The sequence below is a fragment of the Phlebotomus argentipes genome, unplaced genomic scaffold (genome assembly GCF_947086385.1).
Source record: "Phlebotomus argentipes unplaced genomic scaffold, Phlebotomus argentipes genome assembly scaffold_18, whole genome shotgun sequence".
NCBI classification, from domain to species: domain Eukaryota; kingdom Metazoa; phylum Arthropoda; class Insecta; order Diptera; family Psychodidae; genus Phlebotomus; species Phlebotomus argentipes.
In genome coordinates, this window is record NW_026776177.1 from 2,964,071 (window position 1) to 2,986,537 (window position 22,467).

At 47.2% G+C, this 22,467-nt stretch overlaps 4 protein-coding genes across 4 annotated transcripts; 2 read left to right on the top strand and 2 right to left on the bottom strand.

Moving 5' to 3' along the window:
* Window positions 1-459: 459 nt before the first annotated feature.
* LOC132260906 (lipase member H-like) lies at window positions 460-1,624 on the bottom strand. Its single transcript, XM_059759301.1, has 2 exons — window positions 1,141-1,624; window positions 460-1,084 (listed from the first exon to the last, which is right to left on the bottom strand). The coding sequence occupies exons 1-2, from the start codon at window positions 1,622-1,624 to the stop codon at window positions 702-704; spliced, it is 867 nt and encodes a 288-aa protein (XP_059615284.1). The 3' UTR covers window positions 460-701.
* A 1,176-nt stretch (window positions 1,625-2,800) lies between these two features.
* On the bottom strand, window positions 2,801-15,364 carry LOC132260907 (hemocytin). Its single transcript, XM_059759302.1, has 10 exons — window positions 15,258-15,364; window positions 14,224-14,768; window positions 13,879-14,166; window positions 7,945-13,820; window positions 7,329-7,905; window positions 6,277-7,269; window positions 5,741-6,215; window positions 4,064-5,673; window positions 3,136-3,918; window positions 2,801-3,079 (listed from the first exon to the last, which is right to left on the bottom strand). The coding sequence occupies exons 1-10, from the start codon at window positions 15,362-15,364 to the stop codon at window positions 2,871-2,873; spliced, it is 11,463 nt and encodes a 3,820-aa protein (XP_059615285.1). The 3' UTR covers window positions 2,801-2,870.
* A 538-nt stretch (window positions 15,365-15,902) lies between these two features.
* Window positions 15,903-17,837, top strand: LOC132260908 (gustatory and pheromone receptor 33a). Its single transcript, XM_059759303.1, has 5 exons — window positions 15,903-16,188; window positions 16,260-16,503; window positions 16,571-16,699; window positions 16,781-17,207; window positions 17,509-17,837. Exons 1-5 carry the CDS (start codon window positions 15,903-15,905, stop codon window positions 17,785-17,787), a joined length of 1,365 nt encoding a protein of 454 aa, XP_059615286.1. The 3' UTR covers window positions 17,788-17,837.
* Window positions 17,838-17,968: 131 nt separating this feature from the next.
* On the top strand, window positions 17,969-22,354 carry LOC132259682 (CTP synthase). Its single transcript, XM_059757414.1, has 6 exons — window positions 17,969-18,234; window positions 18,484-18,654; window positions 18,713-18,885; window positions 20,891-21,767; window positions 21,829-22,149; window positions 22,215-22,354. The coding sequence occupies exons 1-6, from the start codon at window positions 18,030-18,032 to the stop codon at window positions 22,352-22,354; spliced, it is 1,887 nt and encodes a 628-aa protein (XP_059613397.1). The 5' UTR covers window positions 17,969-18,029.
* Window positions 22,355-22,467: the final 113 nt, after the last annotated feature.

The window sequence follows — 22,467 nt, forward strand, 5'->3', positions numbered from 1 at the left end:
CATGAATCCAAGAAGAAAAAAAAAACAGTTTACTGTATTATCATTTAGCTGTTAAAAAAAAAAAGAAGAATGAAACAAACCAAGACATATGTAAACTTATATAATATTGGTGCTGATTTATGTAAAAAAAAAATTCTCATAAATGAAGAATGAACAAATAATGGAAATAATTTCAAAAGAAGTGAATGAAAAAAAAGAATCTTTACTCACAAAGGATGAAGCGATAAATTGTCGATACTCAAATAAAATGCTTATGGGAGATAAAGAAGAGATTTTTTTCTCGTACAAAGAAGCTTTTAAAAGTATATAATTCCTTTATTAACCACCATTTATGCGATGAACAGACAACTGCACTTAACTTTCATGATAAATCTTAGGCTTAAGTTACAAACAATTCCATATCTAACCGAAATTGCCAAGGAAATTCCATATGTTATTGACCCCTCGATAGACTTTCCGAAATTCTTTTAAATTTCATCAATTACCAACTGAAGAACCGAAACTACATTTTTCGCTTAAAAGATATCTCTGTTGATATTTGCTAACAAATTTATGGTTCATTTTTCTGTTGTGTTTGATAAAGTTGACGTCTGTTTGCGAAGCTTTTCACTGTTTTTCCCCCAAATGTGTGTCTCTTCCTGAGGAATTTCAATTAGCCACTCAAGCAGGTGCTGATGGTAGAAATTAATAATAATTAGCGATTAATTGTAGGGAAATGTTCGCGTGGTCGCGGCGTAAAGTGTGCCGAAGACTTTATGCTTGCGTCTCTCCATGTAGCCCATCTGGAAGTTCTCGGGATAGTCAGTGCAGTCCCTCTCCGTCTTGGCGCAGAAGGGGGGCTTCGGGATGGCTACGAAGGAGCTGCGGAAGGCGCTGTTGTAGAAGTAAGGACACAGGCCGTGGGATCCCTTGGGATACGGTCCAGCGCCGATTTGGCTTCTTCCGCACTGGCCCATGTTCCAGTTCTGGTGGCAGTTCCTCTTGTGCGTGCCCTTGTCGGCGCTCGTGTGCACGCACTGGACATTCTCGGCGGAAATCGTGGCGTCGGGCATATTTGGGAAGCCTGGCCCAGCAGGATCGCACACTGAATCACAGAATATTTAGTGATCAATTCACTGATATCGCTGTCAAATCACTCACCATCGATCTCTTTGACCACTCGCTCGCCAAGCAGAGCCGCCGATTGGAGACACAAGTGAGCTCCATAGCTAAACCCGAACATGTACATATCACTGGGATCCAGACCGGATCTTCTGTAGTCCACTAATTGTTCGTAGAGAACATTATTGATCTTGTCAAATTGTCGCACAAGGGCGAAATAGTCGGGATTCTTGGAGAAGCGACTGTAATCCATGCAAACGATGCATTCGCCACGGAATTCAGTCAAATTTGAAATGAGATCCAAAACCCATTCAGTTGAGCAACTCTCAGTCCATCCGTGAACAACCATTGCCACCTCATCGCCCGGATTGCAGAAGCCAAGATCAACTGGATTTCGAGTGGAATATTCAGAAGTGTTCCTGGGTTGATTGTCTTTATAAACGATAAAGTGAATCTCTTCGGTGAAATTCTGCGCGAGCGCCGAAGTGAAGAAGAAGGAGAGAAGAAGCCAAAAATCTCTCATGATTGCAAGAAGACAATTTAGAGTTCACTCACTGAGGTCTTGAAGCCGAAAACTGAGGTTTGCTGAAGAAGGTGTCTTTTATATGGCAAAGACACTGAGCAGTGATAAGCTTGTTAGGAGTTAAAATTGCCTCAACACACTCGTTCTGAGACAGAGGCGTAGTTTTTAGTGAATTTGCAATTATCAAGGGGAAAATAATAAGGCTTAACTGTGTACACCACTTCCTGACACTTCCAAAACTTTGGGTGTGCTTAAAACATGCTTTTTCCTTTTTTTTCAACAGTTTAAAGTATCATAACCTCAAATTTAGGCGTCTTTTACCTAAAAAGACGCCATTTTCACTTTTATGACCTTGAAAACTTACGGAAAAACAGTACTTTTGAAATAATTGAAGTTCCCAACGGATATTAATAACATAACCTAAAAGTAATCTTGAGATATCAAAAAGAATCTTTAAAAGAAATTTATTCAGAGTCTTTCAAAGACAAGACTAATCGACAATAAGTTTAAATTTCCTATTTCAGAGTAGAAAATCAATCAAAAGGCTCTGGAAATAGACATTTTGCATTCTGAAGCAATATTTTAGAGGTTATGATTGACTTTAGCGTAATTAACATCAGTTTAACATTGAAATCTTTTGATCTTCGCAGATTTCACTTATTATTGTGTCAGTAAATTGCAAATTATATCAGTTTAGGCTCAAGAATGAACGAATTTGGAGGTTATTATTGGCAAAACAATGCAAAAATCACTTCTTTTTCTCCAAATATTGCGTTAATTCCTTAAAAAAAAGTGACTTTTGAACGCACTGTATTCGAAATATTGAAGCAATTTCACTTCCAAATACTTCCACTGAATTTTTCACCACTTCTGACCATAATATATCCCCCTTGGTAATATTAAATCACTCAATATTCATAATAAATTTGCCTTAAAGTGCATTTCTCAACCATACAAACTATTTGTGATCTTACAATCAAGTCCTGATGGAGGAATATCTCAACTACGCCACTGGTGGAATTTTTCAAATTTAACCAATATACTTTCGCGACGAAATATTTCACGACAGCGAAGAAAAACTCACATATTTTAACAGTTGCACTACATGTCGATGGCGCGAAAAAAATATAGAACATTAGTGATAAAGTGTCTATAAAATAGTCGCTTTTATGTGTGTACTGACGACCTTTTATTAGCATCAAATAATACAAGCCACACTTACCAGTGGAGTTATTATGCCTTCTCTTCAATGCTTCACAAAGCCAGGACATTGAGAGCAATTGCAAGTCTGCGGAATAGGAACCTTCTTGCTGATCTTGTGTCCATCTGTGCAGGTGAGGAGAACATCGAGGAGCGGCAAGGGAGTGAGATTTGTGCACTGGCCATGATCGGGAGTGGATTGTGTGACCAATCCGACTGTGTCGCTCTCGCTGTGAACCTCCGGAATACATTTCTCTGCGGAAGAAAGGCAAGTTAAGTGTGTGCAGGAAAACCAGTGATAATATCCTTACTCTGATCAGAAATCTCCGGCTGACAGAAGACACAGCAGCCCTTCGTGTATCTCTTCTCCTGCGGACAATCGTGCACATCCGGACAAGACTCCTGCTCGGACACAATGTAGAACTGGCCATCCTTCATCTCACACCGGAAGGTTGTGCAATTATCTGAACTCCTCCACGTCGAGCCGATCTCAAAGAATCCAGTCACATCTTTGCAGTGTGATTGAACGCATTCGCCGCAGCATTTGTCGGATCCCATCGTGGGCGCCGCGTATTTGAAGCCCATTTTACAGTCATCTTCGCAAATCTCCTTCTCAGCACTCACAATGACGCTCCCACTCAGAGACACGGTGCAGACGAGAAGGAGACAAGGATCGGATGACTTCCACTTGTCCCCAATCTTCTTGATGCTGTTCTTTCCATTCTCCTGGACAATGCACACTCCCTTGGGCTCTGTGCACTTGAAGGAATCACAGCATTCGTCGCTCTTTGCCTCCGTCTTCACCACCTCGAAGAACTCCTCTGAGCATTGAGTGATCGGCGGCGGACAGAGGGATTTGTCACATTCCAGCCGAGCCGTCGGACAGCATCCTGAGGTGTCCTCGAACACCTTGAATCCCGGCAGAAGTTGTGCTGGGAATACTTCAGGTGGCGGACAATCAGAAGCTGGTTTGCATTCGCAGATGATTTTCGTGCAATTATTGCTATCATACTCGATCTTCTTCACCTGATCCTGACCACACTTCGGCAAGGCCGTCAAAGGACACTCCTCCTTCGGCTGGACTTCCTCGGGAACTGCAGAAAGAGAAGAGAATTGCATCATTTGATTTATCAGGTCAGTGGGTTTGGGTCACAGAACTAGATCTCCAAACCCTAATAAAACGCAAAACATTATCTTTATTGGCGCACATTGTGAAGTCATTATGAGACAACAACTCACCGCAGACGAACTTCTTGCAACATGAGTCAACAGTGGGCATCTCAATGGCTCTGAATCCCCGGCGACACACCACATCATCAGCTGGGCACTCTGTCTTCGTGCAGATGATCTTCCCATCGGCGAAGCATTCGCATCTGTTGCACTTGTCTTTGAACCAAACATCTCCGGCAAAGTGATCATCATCGCAAGCTTGGCACATCTTCGGCACGATGCAGACGCCGTTGTGGAGGAGTTTTCCCTCCCCGCAGAAGCATCCCTCCTCGCGATTCACCGTGCAAACGTCGAGGAGGACATGCTGCTGTTCCTTCTTCAGGAATGACTCACAAGAATCTCGACATCCACACGCCTGATACTCAAGCGGCTGCGGACAGTCGTGCGGACAGAAATCGGGCTTTCTCCAGTCAATGCAGATCCCATTCTGAGCGCATTCTCTGGCGTAGGCAGCAAGGGATTCACACGAGCCCTTCTCATTCCGACAGAGATCCTTCTGACAGGCGGAAACGTACATGATAGGATCGACAACTAAGTGGCACTGCGCGAAGACATCCAACTCAAGTAGCTTCATACAAGGATCCGCGTCATGCTGAGCACACTCAACTTCCTTCCTCTCCTCACTCACGCACTCATCGTCAGGCAGATTGAGGGCGGGATTTCGTGACTGCCAACTCATGACAATGTCCTGAACAGTGGGATTTTCCACCACTGCCACCTCTTTGTTCATCACAAGATCATTCTCATCCTCGCCATCACAGTCTCCACACAATCCCTCCAACTTCCCGCCATACTTGAGACTCGGCACTCGAAGGGAGAAAGACATATCCTCGAAAGTCGTCGTCAGCTCGAGGAAAGACAGCGGCAGAAGCACTCTAATCAGTTTCCCAGGCTCCTCAGTGACTTTCACCCACTCCTTGGCATAAGGAAGTTGCCTCACTTGAGCCCCATTCACGAAAATCTCAATCTCCGCCGTTCCCTTCTTCCTCTGCAGATGCAATATGTTGTCATTGTGCAGGACATGAAGAGCTTCTGTGCACGTTGAGCCTCCTTTGCATCGACCAAGATTCACAAACACCTCAAAAGTGTGCAATCCTGGGAAGATCAGATCCCTCGTGAGCAAATACGTGCAATTTCCGTCGAAAGTGAAATTGCTCCTGTCGTAAGTCACATATTGACTCTGTCCGAATCCATCACAAACGCAGTCCAGACACTCCTGCGTTGGATTCACGCACTTATCGCCCTTCCTCACGGTTCCCTCGGGACAGTAGCAGCCTGAGAAGCACGTTCCCGGCAAATACGGACAGTCTTCGCTCTTCAGCGTGTCGCAGGAGAGCTCGCAACGTCGTCTGTAGCAATCGCGATGGACCAAGGATGGCGGACAAGGCAATTCACAGTCGTAAGTTGACCTCCAAGTGTCCAGATGCACTTTATCATCAGCCGCCAAGCACTCCCTAACGAATCCCTGAAGAATTGAGCATTTGCACCGATGCGCCGGGGATTTTCCAGATGTTTCAGAACTCTTGGAAGATCTCAGACATTCACAAGCAGTTTCAATGCACTTGGAAGTGAATTTTTCTATATCCATTGATTTCTCACAAACACTGAAAGTTTCGCCACTGAAAGCAAAATAAATCATTATTTTGAATATATCTAAGATTGTTTGAGAAATAAAATTCTTACGACACTGCATTGCAGATCCTCCAGGCTTCCTCTTGAATATCCCGCGGACAAGCATGAGGCTGACAATTCTCCTTGGACATCCGATCAACATACCACGCCTCACCAAACTCCACTGTCGACTGAGCATCATCGCCATTGGGCAGTCTCTTGTCGTCTCTCATCTGACCGTTGAAGAATCCACAGAGTCCGTCCACTTGGGATGAATACTTCTGACTCACTCCGATCTTGATGTCTCCGTACTCATCCAGAGTCACCCAGAAACCGTGATTGTGTGAGACAAAGACGATCGTCGCACCAACTTTTGACACAGCGAAGTTCATCTTATCCTTGCCCTTCTGCAGCTGATCCACAGTGTAAATGTAGCCATTGTACTTCACCGTCAGATCAGGATAGAGAGTCACGATGCACTCCAGCTCAGTGTCCGTGATCTCGACTTCCTTCGTGCAGAGAAAATCGCCGGCAGAACAATTTTTCAGCACTAAAAAGGAAGAAACATTGAACAGCATTTATTAGTGATGAATTTTAGATGAAGAACTTACGAGTAATTGTCCAATTCCCTCCTGAGAATTCTCTGGCCAGAACGTGACTGCAAATATCAAATTTAAATTCCATTCCATCGAACGTGTTGAAATTCCTCCCAGTCACATTGCACACTGCATCTCTCTGTGGCTGCGGTTCGCAGTCGAAGACAGGACAAATGCTGGGTGGAATTGGCTTCTCCGACACCAGATTGTATCCTTCTGGACACTGAGGCTTCACGCACTTCACAGCCACAATCGTGTCATTCTTCGGCACAAGCATTTTCTCCGGCACGCAAATGAATTCAATGCACTTCTCAGGCTCGTCGACAATTGATGGTGAGCTTGATGGCGTGGCGAGATGAGAATTGTAGCGATTCTTGTGGAAATTGAACTTTGAGTATTTCGATGGTTTCTTCCGCCATCGTCCTTTGGTTTTATGCGTAAACATCGCCGATTCGACGGGCTTCTTTTCAATCACCTTCACCCGATAACCAGGCAGACAATGTGGAGCTGGACAAGTCTTTGTGATATTCAGAACAGTCTCAATTGTTGGTCCTTTCGGTTTGCAATTGATCTCATCATCAGGACAATCCATCACGCCGTTGCACCACAAGTGCTCAGCAATGCATTCTCCACTTGTGGGACAGAGAATCGTGGATTGTGGACAAGTTTCGCAGGAACATTGGCAATTGGGAGACTTCACCGGTCGCAGTCCTTTCTCACAGGCAGGACACACTTTCTGCTGACACTGGGAATTTCCTCCCAACACGCAAACACACTCTGAACAGTCCTCGAGTTCAAAGTGCGCTCCAACTTCATAGGGAATGTGTCCAACCATGCAAGGACATTGGCTGGGCTGAACACACTCCTGACCGTTCCACACTTGAGGCGGATAGCAATTGCAAACGCCCACAACACCAGTGAGAGGTGGAAGAACTCCTGCACAAATGCCACACTTAATCTTAGGCACAGACTTGACCTCCTCAATTTTCTTCTCCTGCTCAACATGCGCTGCAAAAGAAGACAGAAACTAACTTTCATTGTCCCAGAATTACATCTCAAATACTCACGATATGGCTGGAAGCATCCCAGTGGTTCGATCTTCATCTCAATCTTCTCCTGCCACTTCTCAGGGACGATTTTAAGGTATCTCGCTTGGATTGGATACTTAAACATGTTAACCTTCACAATCTGGCTATCAATACAGCCGCCAAAGAGCTTTCCTGATCCATCAGGACCCTGAATAAGATTCCAGAGCACCTCATCCTGGCTGTAGTAGACCCTGAAGGCCGTCACCCATCCGTAATCACCTCCCTTGACCTTCAATCCGGTGAGATTTCTCTTCTCCAGGAAGTCGAAGATGACAAATTCATTGGGTGTGTCCACATTGGGCAGCCATCCTTGAGGAGAGGACAACTTCAGCTGCTCTATGGCGCTCGGAGGTTTCCTCAACACCAAATGATCAGCCTTTGAGGAGCTGAATTTGATCTGTGGCGGACTCATCTTTCCATTTTCCACCCCCATCGGATCATCACAGATGGGCTGAACCAATTCCTCCGTTATCGACGTGGTGAGTTTGATGGGAATCGGAGTGGATTTCTTGGTTGTCGCTTCAGTGGTTGGCTTGGGAGTGGTTGTCGTCAGCACCTTCTTCTGAGGCAGCTTCTGAGCCGCTTTGGGCAGGACTTTTCCACAGCCAAGCAATTCAATCCGGATGGCGATGGCTTCATGCCACTTGAGTGGATAAATTCTCACCACCTTCGCCTCAATGGGGATGCTGAAGAGAGACTGAGTCATCGCACTGGACTCTACAGGGCCGTAGAAGAGCTGATCTTCAGCTGTTCCGTCCTTGAGACAGCTGAAAGCCACCCCATCGTGACTGTAGAGGATCTTGAAGAGCTTCACATAGTGATTGTAGAGAGGACTTCCGCTGATCTGCACCCCATAGAGTGGCATTTGCTGAGGGAATGTGATCTGAAGATACTGAGAATCGTCATTGGTGGCAGGAGACCAGCTTCCGCTGCAGATTTCGCTGGGCTTGGAGTTGATCCTGGCAAAGTGTGCCTCGAAGAATGATCCCAAGACACTGGACGCCGAGAAGGCTGAATCTGGCATGTGAGTATCTTCGCCACTGAGCACGGGAATCAGCTGATACTTGGTCAGATCACACACTGGCGGCGGAGAGACTGTAGTTTGGATGATCAGCGGACGCTCAGTGGTGACTGGTCGTGTGAAGATCACCGGAGGATGTTCAGTTTTGTCCTCAACAGCAACAGTGTACTCGACTTTCTGTCTTGTACACGTTGAAGTGTCGCAGACATAGGCATTGTCTATGCACTGACACAGCTCACAATCTGACTCCCTGAACACTTCTCCAGGCTTCACCAGAGTTCCACTCTTGCTGGCGCAAGTGCACTGATTGCGCTGCACGCATGAGGATTTGTCCCTCCAGAGTCCTGGAGCAGGGCAAGGGATCTCCAATTGACTGGCGTCAACACATCCACCAGCACATCCCACCAATTCATCCCACATGTTGCTGCAGAAGCCATTCTTCTTCAGCACCCACACGTAATAGTGGCAAGAGTTCGCACAGGGAATCACACAATCTGTCCACGCCTCGCCAGGAGGACACTTGTCAACCTTAATCTTAATGTCTTCCTTGGGCTTTCCGGGTTTTCCACACTCTGGCTTGATCTCCATCACGGAAAACACCCAGTCGCAGATCATCGTCTTGGGATTGAACATCATTGTTGGACCACAAGTCTTCTCCGCATATTGCCACGATCCATCCGGCATTGGCATGCAGTGGCGGAACTTGAAGCAATCTCCGGGATACTCAACGTGAGGAATACTGGGATCACACACTGTCACAGGCACTGAAGCGATGGGAGCCAGTGTCTTTTGCTCCACATAAGTTCCATCGCAGTCACACAGAACGCGGATCTCGTAGTCTGAACAGGATCCCTCGCAAACGAGTCCTCTCTCGAGGGAACATTCGCAGTTTTCTCCCGTTGACTTGACCGATTTGTGATCGCCCACAGTTCTGCACTCAATTTTGCTGATCTTGTCCGGCGAACAAGTGGCTCCAATGACGTTCTTCATGAGCAGATAGTTAGGAATTGGTTCCTTCTCGCCAATCTTCTTTCCCTTCTTGACTGTCTTCACACCAAGCGTGGCGGAAACATCTTGATTGATCCACTCAGACCATCCGCTGACACACTTCAAGTCCTCATCCTGATCAGGCTTCCGTGTGACGAACATATGATCCACTGTCGTCACACCTTCAGCACACGGAGCGCCGCTGCATATCTTCTTGTTCCTGGAACAGCGGCACGTCTGGCAGAGATCAGACGACAAAATGTCTCCTTCGTAGTAAGAAACGCCATTGATTTCCATGCACAACGGTTTGCAGATTGATTTGGGAACACAATCAGAGAAGGTTTCGTTCGAATAGATGTGTCCTGCTGGACATCCCTTGAGTTTGCATCCCTCCACGCACGAATCCTCGCTGCACATCCACTTGTCCTTGCTCGTGGTGATGACATTGTCGCACGTTTCGACAGGACACGAAGAAATGCAAGGACTGTAGGATGAACACTCCGGATCGCATTGCATTGGGCACAAGTCTGGAGTTCTCCAGCGGATCGAGACGCCTTTGAGAGTGCAAGCGTGTGCATAAGCAGCCAGAGCAGTGCAGAGACACTCACAATCTCCTCCCTGATCGCAAGCGCAAGTGTCGTGAGTGCAGCGTTTCAGGAAGTTCTCCACGGGAACCTCAGCGTGACAGGCCTGGAAGACGCCACTCTTGAGTATTCCGCACTTCCTCTGAGCCCACATGGTTCTGTGCGGATGCTTGGCGCACGAATCCACCTGTTCCGTTGTCTTTGGACAGTAATCCTGAAGCTTCCACGAATCGCCAAAGATGATGGGATTCGTCTCAACTCCGGCTGAGGGTGTTTTGAAGTCATCCTGAAGATCATTGTTGAAATTTCCACACAATCCTTGCACTTTTCCACGCCATTGATTGCTCAGTGTGATGTAGACTCGTGTTCCTCTGTCCCATTTCACTTGTAATCCCATCTCAGGCGCCTCCACGACAATAAATATGCCTGCCCTGTAGACCAGAAGGGATTTCAGAGGAGGACTCTGCTTCCCCTTCTGCGCCACTGAGGTGTCCTTCATTCCAGGAATTGGAGAATCCGCTGAGAGTGTTAGAGATTCCGAATTGCTGCCCAAGATTGAGATGTGAACAGATTTAGAGCATGTTTCGCCCAGAGAACCACAAAGAACATTCTGAATAGTCACGGAAAATCCTCCATCGGCGCCTAAACTTCCCTTAGAGAGGACATAATTGCACACTCCCTGGAAGTCAAAGTCCTTTCCGTCGTACGTCGTGAAGTGTGAATCTCCCCAAGACGTACAAATTCCCGGACACTGATGATCTGTGCACTTCCACGTTCCTCCTTCGCACTCGCACTTGTTGCACAGCTCCGTAATCTCATCGCCATCCTTGTAGCTGACGCCTCCGTGGTGGCAGGAGCAGTCCTTCGGACGGACACACTTCTTCGTGGCCATGTCCAGCACGAAGCCTTTCTTGCAAACACACCCAGCAACACACTCCATGGGCGATGATTCCTGGATTGTGTGCATATTCTTGCAAGTCACCGGTTCCGGTGGTTCGCACGTTGTGAACTCCTCATTGTTGCTGGCCAGGCATTTGCTGCGTATATCAGCCGCTGGTGGATACTTCGTCGCATCCTCATCATTCGCCTCCGCGCAATCCCACTTTGCACTGGAACACGTGCACAACTCCAGGAATTTGCTTCCTGGACGCACTTCTTTGTAGCCTGGCCGGAAAGTGAGACCCTTGTAAGCACACGGACACATTCCGATCGGAACGCACTCATTGTCCTCATTGAGAGCCTGTCCGTCCGGGCAGCGGCATCCCTCGACACAGTGCTTCCTGCAGGGATAGTCCCCCTGGAGATCCTCACACGTGAGCGAGCAGGAATCGCCGCATTCCTCAAACACTTGTCCCGGAGGACACTTGACGCCGCATTCAGTGACGGAGAGTCGCCAGTTGATCACGACTCCTTGGCGAGCACACTCGGCTGCGTAGGAGGAGAGAATCGGACAGAGACAGGCATTCACGTCGTCTCCTTTGCACGCGCACACATCGTAGAGACAATCCTCATAGAAGGGCATGTAGTCAACATACCAGTGACAATCCTCGAACACCTTTGCTTTCAACTTCCCGCACATCTTCTCCGCCTTGCTCTTGTTCTCCAGATTCACCTGGCAAGGATGAGGCACTGGAACTGTGTCTGTCACATAGGGACAAGTCTCTTTGGTTCGCCACTTGTCAGCGAATGGCTCCACAACGGACTCAATGTCTCCTTCGGGAGTGAGAAAATCGTCCTGCTGATTGGAATTGAAGGTGCCGCAGAGTCCTTTGGTCTTGTCACGATACGTAGCCGGCGTGTCGATGTACACTCTCGTGATTCCATCCCACCAAACCTTGAGACCGTCCTGAAATTCCACAGACAAGAATGTCGAGCTGGCCTGACGGATCTTCAGTAGACCTTGGACGAGAGTCTTGGGCAGCTTAATCACCTCTTGATCATCCACAAACACTGTTCTTCCCTGCTTCAGCTTGATGCTTCGCAGTTTATCTCCGATCTTATACGAAATCGTCACAGATTTCGTGCAGGAAGGCAAATCAAGACTTGTGGGGATGAGTTCCATGGCTTCAGAGATACTTCCTGGACAAGCCACATTCTCAGCATCGACTGTGACGTTCTCCGTGAGGAGGAGGCGATAGGAACACTTTCCCATGAAGTCAAAGCGTCTGCCATCGAAGGTCACATAGTGAGGATCACCAATGGCTCCACAGCGAGATCCACAGCTCACATCCGTGCACTTCCACGATCCATTGTCACAAGTACACGTGTTGCAGTCCTTCTTCACCTTCGATCCGGGCTTGAAGGACTTGCCACGCAATTGACAAGGACACTGGAAGGGATCAATGCACTTTCCTTCGTGTTGAATTGTTCCCTCAGGACAGAAGCATCCTTCTCTGCAGTGAGAATCCTTCTCATTTGTCACGGCCACTCCACAGGATGGCTCGGAAGAGGGTCCGCAGGCTCTGTAGATCCTGCCGTCAGGACAGGGAAGAGGACACAACTCCATATCTCTCCATCCGTGTTCGAGTTCAACTCCTTGAAAGGCACAATCCTGAGCAAACACGGAAATCCCATCGCAGGAACACTTCTCGGGATGCTCAGTGTCCGGACAGAAACAGTAGTCAGAGATGCAGGACTGAATGAGCATCTCACTGTTGTACTTCTCCAGACACTCGATGAACTTTGAGCTCTTCACGAGATTCTCACAGATAATCTTGGCTTTCGCCTTCTTCTCAGCATCACACTTGGCCGTGTCCATATCCTCCACTGATCCCATGATGCACTTGCTCTTGTCTATGTCCACATTCGGTGTGCGCCAGGAGTCGACGAATGTCCTGGCCAGTTTCTGCTGCGCGCCAGTCTTAGAAATGAAGTCATTCCTCACATCCATGTCCATGGTTCCGCACAATCCGCCTGTTCTGTTCCACAGCGAAGGCGAAGCCTCCACGACGACGAGCTTGTCTGTGTCCCAGAGAATAGAAGTCTGCACAGACTCCAGGACAATCTTCACCCGATGCCCAATCATCGTCACCTTCATTCCCGTGAGCTGGGAAGGAATGGGCAAGACGGACTTTGGACTGGAGAAGCGCACACTTCCGTTGACATTCTCAAAAGTGTACATCATGTTGAGGAGGAAGACAACCAGACTGTGTGAGCATGGCTGAGGAGATCCCATCGGACAGGATCTCACAATGACACTGAAGGATCCATCAACCTGATCGTGGATCAGTGTGTGGGCACAGAAGAGCGGTGAGCTGTAAATGAGGCCATCGAACGTCTTCACCTTGTTCCCATTCCAGGTCATGCAGATCGAAGGCTTCGGCTGGCGATAAACTATTCCCACCTCATTGGAGATGTAGAGATTGTACACTCCAGGCAGCTGAATCACCTCGAACTCCTCCCCACCGCCATCAACATAGTACTTGTCGCCATCCTTGTACTTCCTGGTCTTGGTGATCTCAATCTCCTGATATCCTCCGCCACCGCCGCCGCCGTGGGAATACGACCAGCCGCCGCCGTGGAGCGTCTGACCAGTGCGAATTTGAGTGCTCTGACTGTATCCGCCCATCGACACGACATCCATATCACTGCTGAAGATGCATTTGGGCACAAAGGAAGGTGAGAAGACGCCACTGGCGTAGCTACAAGTGTATTGAGGCGCTGGCTGCTGGTCAAACTCCACTCCTTGAGGGCAATAAAGGGTACAAGTGATTGTGTCGCCAGTGCCTGAACAATTGTATCCACCATTGAACTTCAGCTTCTTCGGAGCACAATTCTCCACGCTGTACTGACACTGCGGACCACGAAACTCCGGAGGACACTGGCACACGTTGAAGGATAAGCAATTGCCGCCATTCCTGCACCGCGGAATGCAGACAGCTGAAGAAAAAATCAGGATTTATAGCTGAAAAGTCTCTGAAAACAATTATCTACTCACGTTGGCAATCAGGCACTGTTGACCAATCTCCTCTGGTCGGTTTCCACTCCCCATCGCGACACACCACATTCGACACAGTTGTTCCGTCCGGGAAGCGATATCCCTTCGCACAGGATATCGTGCATTGACTTGACGTGCACGTTTGCCTGGAATTGGAGGGCAAACTGGGTTTCTGCAGGCACATCTTCTTCTCATATTGACACTGAGGACCACGGAAGTTGTCAGGACACGTGCAGATTCCAGGCGACACGCAAATGCCATTATTCAGACACTGAGGCGAGCAAATTGCTGCAAAATCGCCGGAATCATTGCAAGAACAAGTAAGAAACTCACTGAACTACTCACGCTCGCACGAAGGCACTTGAGGCCACTCAGCGCCCTGAACAATCCACTCTCCTTCCACACAGGAGATCAGGAGACTCGTCTCGCCATTGGGGAACTTGTAGTCCGGCATGCACGTGGCTTTGCAAGTGTTGCTGTTGGATGTGCACTTGAGCACGGCGTTCAGGGGTTGATTGGGTTGTCCTGCGCATCCCTGCATCGGATTCACCAGTCCAGTGGGAAAGGATGCGCCCTCGTGCGTCCACTGATGATGATGCTGATGTCCGTAGGGAAACTTTCCCTTCACCTGATAACTATATCCACCGCCGTGATGCATTCCGTGATGCAATCCGGGATGCATTCCGTGCTTCTCATGCCCCAAAAACATGGACTTCTTCATGTCAATCATGTTTTCCATCAAGTTCTTCACCGCATGGGCGTCATTTTGAATCTGAGGCGCTTCCTCGGTGCTTCCGGTGAATGTGTCTTTCACCAACTGATCCAATTGGATGGGAATTTGGTCTCTAATCAACTCCAATTCCGGCCCAAACCGCATTGCCGGATCACCGCTGTGGGTAAAAGAAGGACTTTCTGCAATTTCACTTCGCGATAGCCAAGAAAGCATGTGAGAATTGCAATTTTCCCAGGCCTTGACTGAGTCGCGTCTCGTGATGAGGGAATTCCCGTCGTCACTGACTTTGCACTCTCAGTGGGTGTGAGAGGAAGAACAAGTGCGATAAATGTTGATCGAGGTTGAGGACGCGAAATGTGGAAGAATTACAAAGCGATAAACACAGCCAAAATTTGCAAATTTTTTATCATGCATTTCCTTAAGATATCAGCGCTTAAAGCGGATTTGGAGATCCGAACAGCCTTGAAAATGGAAGAAGGCGTTCATTTGAAAATGTTCCGCCGAAGGGAACAGAACGAACAGAATAAATTGAATGAATAAAGGACATTTGCTCCAATTTTTACAGCCTTTTCAATGATTTTAAGCAACTCTCAAGCTCAGATCAAGATTTTCACAAACACTACAAAAGGCAAGGAAAGGGAATTACACTGGCTGTGCATCCTGAGGAGGAGCTTCGGGATCCTGATCTGCAACAACACTGATACATCCAAAAACTGCCAAGAGCAGAATTCCCACAAATCTCTGGGAATTCATCACTCCACAAGCACTCAATTCCAACTTGTTCAGAACTTCACTTCACCACTTATTTGCACTTCTTAAAACCACCAGTAAATCCGGAGAGAGACTGAAAATCTCGGCGCTCCTCTGGCCCTTTTATAGTGGCGCGCTTATCGAATTGGCACATTTTTTTGTGGCCTCAGAGAAATTATCAGAAACAGCGTATCCTGGCCAGACATTTTTTCCCCTCCGGCGCCATATCGCGGAGCGACATTCCCGAGATGAATGTCTGACAATGGTTTGTTATAAATAGACGACGGGAGAACGGTTTTTTGGAGGTCAATTCCACCCAGAGTCGCGTGGGATCGCGAAATCGATAAAATTGTCCGCTAATGGGATTAAAGAGGGCGATTGGCAGGATAAAAAGGAGCCCATTAGCTAATAGTCTGTGCTTGAGCAATTAATTATCCGCCATCAATTATTCAGCCAGGTGATTTCCATTATCTGCCCCAGACTGGGAGCTTCGGAAGTCAGTTTGTCCTGGTCAGTTATCAAGTGTGGATCACCTTTGACGATGTTGTCCTTCTTCGCCAATCGTCTGGAGGGTCTTCCCTTTCACGAGTCCTACGCTCCCACTTATGTCGTGTCGAAGATTCTCGGACTCCTGCCGTACTCTCGGAATAGCATTGAGGACAAGTCTGGCAAGAAGATCCCCGAAAAGACGGTGTTCAGCTTCTCCTTCGCCCTGTCCTTGATCACAATCCTCTGGGCAATATCCTACGTCATCTCGTACGTCCTGGCCAATGAGAGCGTCCTGGCCATTCCCTCCAGTCGCAACTACCCAATCATCAGCGTCGTGGGTGAGCGAGATAATCCCCCAGCAGGAAATCCTCCTGACCCGCTGACCCACTTTCTCTCCTCTCGCCGCAAGGTCACTTGATGCACATCTACTTGGGCATTTGCATCTTTATCACCAGCTACATTTTCACCCCACGCAAGATCTACCGCTACAACGTCATGTCGATCCGCATGGACTTCCTGGACTCTGAGCTCACCAGTATTTGCGGAAAGTCCGTCGATTATCGCACAACAGTCATCTTTCAGTACTTCTTCATCGTCGGCGGCGCTCTCCTCGTCGCCACGGCCTTCCTGTTCGACTACTTCGTCTTCATGGAGTGAGACTTCCTTGCCCTTGCTTACCCTTGAACTCCCGAAGAGTTCACTCGATTCCTCTCCTTGCAGCATGTACGGAAACTACATGATAATCATCTGCTTCGCCTACGTTTATCCTTACGTCTGTTCCGGAGTAATTCATCTGCAATTCATCGCCATTGTTCACTCAATCTACCAGCGCTTCAAGGCAATCAATACGTGAGTAATTCCTATTACTTCTTTTCCATTCATTATCAAGGATATCAGGAGTAAATTAATTGGTTTTCCACTCTCTTCTAGCTTCCTCCAACACATCGCCGACATCAATGTTCCCACATCCAATGCCGCTCTGCAAATGAAACTCAAGAGTGCGCAGACAGAGAAGCCCGAGAAGACAAATCCTGACACGAAGCAAGCCTTCGTCAGCAACTCTTCACTCCCGGCAAACGCTCACATGCGTCTCAATGAGATTTTCATCCTCCACGACAAACTCTGTGACGCTTCTGAAAGCATCAACGACATCTTCTCCCTCCAGATCGTGTCCAGCATCACGGCGGGCTTCATTATCATCATCTTCGGCTTCTTCATCGAGACAAAGGTGGCCTTCTGGGCCTGGGGACAGAATGTGACTCTCATCCTCATCGCTACGTCCTATGTCATCTGGGGAGCCATCAACTGTCTCTCCATCTACGTCATGCTTTCCTGCACGACCAATGCTAAGGAAACGGTGAGTGTTCAGTTGAGACCATTAACTTTGAGATTTTTATTAAAATTCTTATTATTTCATACAAAATTCAATCATTTATCATCATATATTCCAATATTTGATCATTTTCTCCATATTTTACCGCCAGAGGGCAGAAATTTAAACTTCAAAGACATGTAGAAGTTCCGATTGTATTTCCCAAACGCAAATTTGGCCCTGTGACGTTCAAATACAGCTTGTCGCAAGCTTTGGGACTTATTTTGCAATTTTACTTGGAAAATAATCATTTTTACAATCATTTTATACAATCTCCGAATTGTAGGCCAACGCTGCTGCTCTGGTTGTGCACAAGATTCTGCAGAACAAGCCGGCTTTCATGCTCAACGACGAGATCTACTACAACAAGATGAAGAGTTTCACTCTCCAGATCCTCCACCGGAAGAATACGTTCCACTTCAATGCCTTGGGGCTGTTCCGGCTCGATTACACCTTTATCTTCTCAGCCGTTAGCGCTGCCACGAGTTACCTTATCGTGTTGCTGCAATTCGACCTGACCGACTACTTGGTGGCCTTCGACGTGATGCTCCAGAAGAACTCCTAAGCCGTGCGGAGAAGCTTCAGGATCCAAAATCACAGTTTTTGTCACTTTTGTGGGAAATAAAGAGCACTCGCCTTGGCATTTGTGGGCATTACAAATCTTGGCGCGTTGACGCCATTGAGGTTATGTCGACCGATTCGCGCATGATACGCAGCCCGATTCACTGGAATCGGTTGGGATTTGAGTGTGAGCCGAAAAGGACGACAGCGAGTGTTTGGTAGCGTGACAGATTTGTGCGTACACAAATGAGCAAAATCGTTCAGACTGTGCAAAGAGTGGCGAAAATGAAGTACATTTTAGTGACTGGCGGTGTTATAAGTGGCGTGGGAAAAGGCGTCATTGCCAGCTCCTTCGGCACACTCCTGAATTCCTGCGGCATCGACGTGACTTCCATCAAGATTGATCCGTACATCAACATAGACGCTGGCACATTTTCTCCCTACGAGCATGGTTAGTGGAAAATTACACCATCTGTCTGAGGTTTGGGGGGGCAACGTGGGCGCCAGGGAGCCTCAGTGACCTCGGGCTCCGTGTCACGGGAATTTGCGTTGCAGACATATTCACGGCGCATGAGTGATTGGGGCTCAATAGTGGCGGAGAAGCACGTGGTTTGGCGCGTCACAAACCCATCGGCGCGGATTAGGTTATGCTGGGGAGGCAGAAGAAGCCTAATTGTGCGGCGTTTTGTGGTCATTTCAGGTGAAGTGTACGTCCTGGATGATGGCGGCGAGGTGGATCTGGATCTTGGCAACTACGAGAGATTCCTCGACGTCACGCTGCATCGTGACAACAACATCACGACAGGGAAAGTCTACAAGCATGTGATCGAGAAGGAGCGCAGAGGAGACTATCTGGGCAAGACTGTGCAAGGTAATCAGCATCCCAAATCCTCTCCTGAGTCCACTGACTAACTTCCCCTGCCTTGCAGTGGTGCCGCACGTCACGGACGCCATCCAGGAGTGGGTGGAGAAAGTGGCGCACCGGCCCGTGAAGGGCACAGCTCAGCCCCAAGTGTGCATCGTGGAGCTGGGCGGCACGATTGGCGACATCGAGGGAATGGCCTTCGTCGAGAGCTTCCGACAGTTTCAGTTCAAAGTCAAGGTGAGACGCGACGAGAGGCCGAGAGCGAGGTCTTGCCCTACTTTTCGCACTCGCGCCGCACTTTTCTGGCAAGCAATTTTCGACAGCACGACAGCTTCCGAGCCCCGCAATCGCGCTCCAGATTGAATTTCAAGACTTCTCAATTGGCGCTGATTGGATTCTTTATCTCAATCCAATGCGATTCTTTGTCACTCTGCTTAAGTATTAATATTTGCAGAAAATGTCGATGAAGAGCGAAACAGTTCAAGTGAGGCTAATGAGAAACTTTCACTGTTGTGCAAATTTATTATTCTTCCTTTAATTGGCAAATGCCCAAAAGCGAACGAGAGAAAACACACAAAACACCTGTTAAAGTGTATATATTTGGACTGAATATTGCCAATAAATTCATTGTCAAATCACAACCAAAATTTGGGGTAATTTTGGATCAAAATCTTCATCTCATTATTACCTATTTTCTAATTCAATTTAATGCCACAGAAAGCAATTTCAACACACTGTATTTCAATCATGAATTCATAGGGAGAAAATAGCTCACAATCTCTTATAAATTAATTGTATTGAAATTACTGAAAATCTCGTAAAGACGTAAATGCCTGTAAATGTCTTCAAGGTTAAAGACAAACCAATTAAGAGCAAAAATCTGAGCCATGAGGAAATCCGTGTATGTAAAAGCGCCAAAAAGCAGGAAAACAGAATTTAAACAGGTTTAAAATGATATTTAAGCGTCGTTGCAACTTTACTTTCATAACATTTTAAATAAGCTGTCAAAGTTATGAATTCATAAAACTGTGTTGCAAGATTACGATTAATATCATTTACGAAAGTGTTGAATTTATTTTCTGCGAGATTGTTGGCATTTATCTGGCTATTTATGTGATTTTTCGGACATCTTTCGAGTCTTGCCAAGGAAACTGATTGGTTTTCCAAAGAATTTGCAACTCTTTACGTTGAAAAGATCTCTCGGTAAAACGGAAAAATACGCTTCAAATACGGATAAATACGCTCAATTAACACTGACAAACATTTCCTTACGTCAACGTAGAGAAAATGGACAGAAATTGAGCGAAATTTGAAATATTTTGCCCTGAAAATCTCTTAAAACCGCTACTCAAAAGTTGAAACATGAAAATGGTTTTATGACACCTGAAATTCGTATTAAATAAATTCCCAACTTCGCTTTTCATCGCCTTTTCGTTCGTATCAAATTCGGCCACAAATATAAGCTATAAAAACGTTAAGTTGCAACATCAAATTGGTAGCTTTTACGAACTTAAATACAAAATCCGTAATGTTGCAACGACCCATTAATTCGCAGAATCGAGACTTTGGTAGTTGCAGTGTTAAATGACTAATCAAATAGGAAATATTGCGAATGCAGATTCTTGGATCTGCAAAAGTAAACTGCTTAGAAAAATAATTATTTCTGGGTGTGAAAATGCAACAACAACGTCTGAATTATAAGAAGTCCAAATGATAAGTTAATGATGAACGCTCTTCCCGAACAGTGACTTTTTTTCTATCATCTGTTCTTTTATATAAAAGATAAGATAAACTATATATTTTGATGGTTGTTTAAAATAAGAAATTAATCATTGAGAAGAGGAAGAATTTTCTGGAACATTGAAACGCAGGAATTGTATTTTATCTCTTCGGGGATTCACCAATTTCTGTCTAAGAAACATGTTTTATTTCATCATAAATGGCGTGATCAAGATGATCTCATCCTGAAAAGGCGTCGAAGGGCGTTTTCACCGGCTTTTACCTCTTTTTTAACTGCAAAATGTCACATCACAATTGAAACACACTCATTACGCACATTTCTCACTATTATTCACGTGATTTTCCGCCTAAATTATCACATAATTTAAGAAAAAAACACTAGAGAAGTTCCACTGCTGTTTTCCACACCGTTTGGCAGACACTGCGCGCATCGACACTTCATCTGTCTGCGGAAAGACAAGGAGTTTAGATAACACAATCCCGCCATTTTTTGTCTTTGCAGCGCGAAAACTTCTGCTGCGCTCACGTGTCACTCGTGCCAAAGCCCAAAGCGACTGGAGAGCACAAGACGAAGCCCACGCAGGCGAGCGTGCGGGAATTGCGCGGTCTCGGACTGAGTCCTGACTTGATTGTCTGTCGCTCTGAGGAGCCGATTGGCAAGGAGGTGAAGGAGAAGATCAGCAATTTCTGCCACGTGGCGACTGAGCAAGTGATCTGCATCCACGATCTGCCCTCAATCTATCACGTGCCGCTGCTGATGGAGCAGGATGGCGTCGTGGACTTCCTGGCCGAGCGACTGCAGCTGAAGATTCAGCGCGAGAGTCGCTTCATTGAGCGCTGGCGGAATTTGGCGCATCGCGTGAACACCATCAATCGCCACGTGCAGATCACGCTGGTGGGGAAGTACACGAAGCTGGAGGATGCGTATGCGTCCGTGACGAAGGCGCTGCAGCACGCGGGCATCGCCAGTGGCTATCAGGTGAATGTGAAGTTCATTGAGGCGTGTCACTTGGAGGAACAGATGAGATCTGAGGATCCGCCCAAGTATTACGAGGCGTGGCGAGAGCTCAGCGTGAGCAAAGGTGTCATCGTGCCGGGTGGCTTCGGGTCGCGTGGCATTGAGGGGAAGATCAAGGCTTGCCAGTGGTGCAGAGAGAACAACAAACCCCTTCTGGGCATCTGTCTTGGCCTGCAGGCGATGGTGATTGAGTTTGCGCGCAATGTGATGGGCTTGAAGGATGCCAACTCGACGGAAGTGGCGCCAGAGACGCTCAATCCCCTCGTGATCGACATGCCAGAGTATCATCCGGGCGACATGGGTGGCACAATGAGACTGGGCAAGAGGACGACTCTGTTCAAGGACTGCGACAGCACAATTAGTGAGTATTTTCAGCATGTCAGGAGAGGATTTCCTCATCAAGTTGTTCCTGAATCTTCCAGAGAAACTGTATGGGAATCCCAAGAGCGTGAGTGAGAGACATCGACACAGGTATGAAGTGAATCCGGACTATGTGGAGAAATTGGAGGCGAAAGGACTGCACTTTGTGGGCTACGATGCTGATAAGAAACGCATGGAGATTCTAGAATATCCCAATCATCCCTACTATGTGGCCACACAGTTTCATCCTGAATATCTCTCGCGGCCTCTCAAGCCTTCTCCGCCTTTCCTCGGACTCATCCTGGCCGCGACAGGACGTCTGGAGAAGTTTATCAACCAAGGATGTCCTCTGAATCAACGACACAGCGACGATAGTGGCGAAGGTGGAGCCTAAATGTCGGTTTTGTGTGTGAGAAAATCGTGCCTAACGAACATTCTCTCTTTGCAGATGATGTGATTGAGTTGCCGAGAAGAAGTCAACCGATCGTCGTCAGTGGGATTAATAAGGCAGTGAAGAGTGTGGAAATGAATGGCGTAAATGGCATTAATGGCCACGAAAGTGAGGCGAGTGAGGACAATGAAAAGTGAATTTTAGCACAATTTTCCTTCACTTCTCTTCTACTTCTTCCAACATCCTTGACTCCCCGAGTGAGGCGCAGGACGCGCGCGCCTTCTCATCGAATATCGGGTTGATTTTAGGT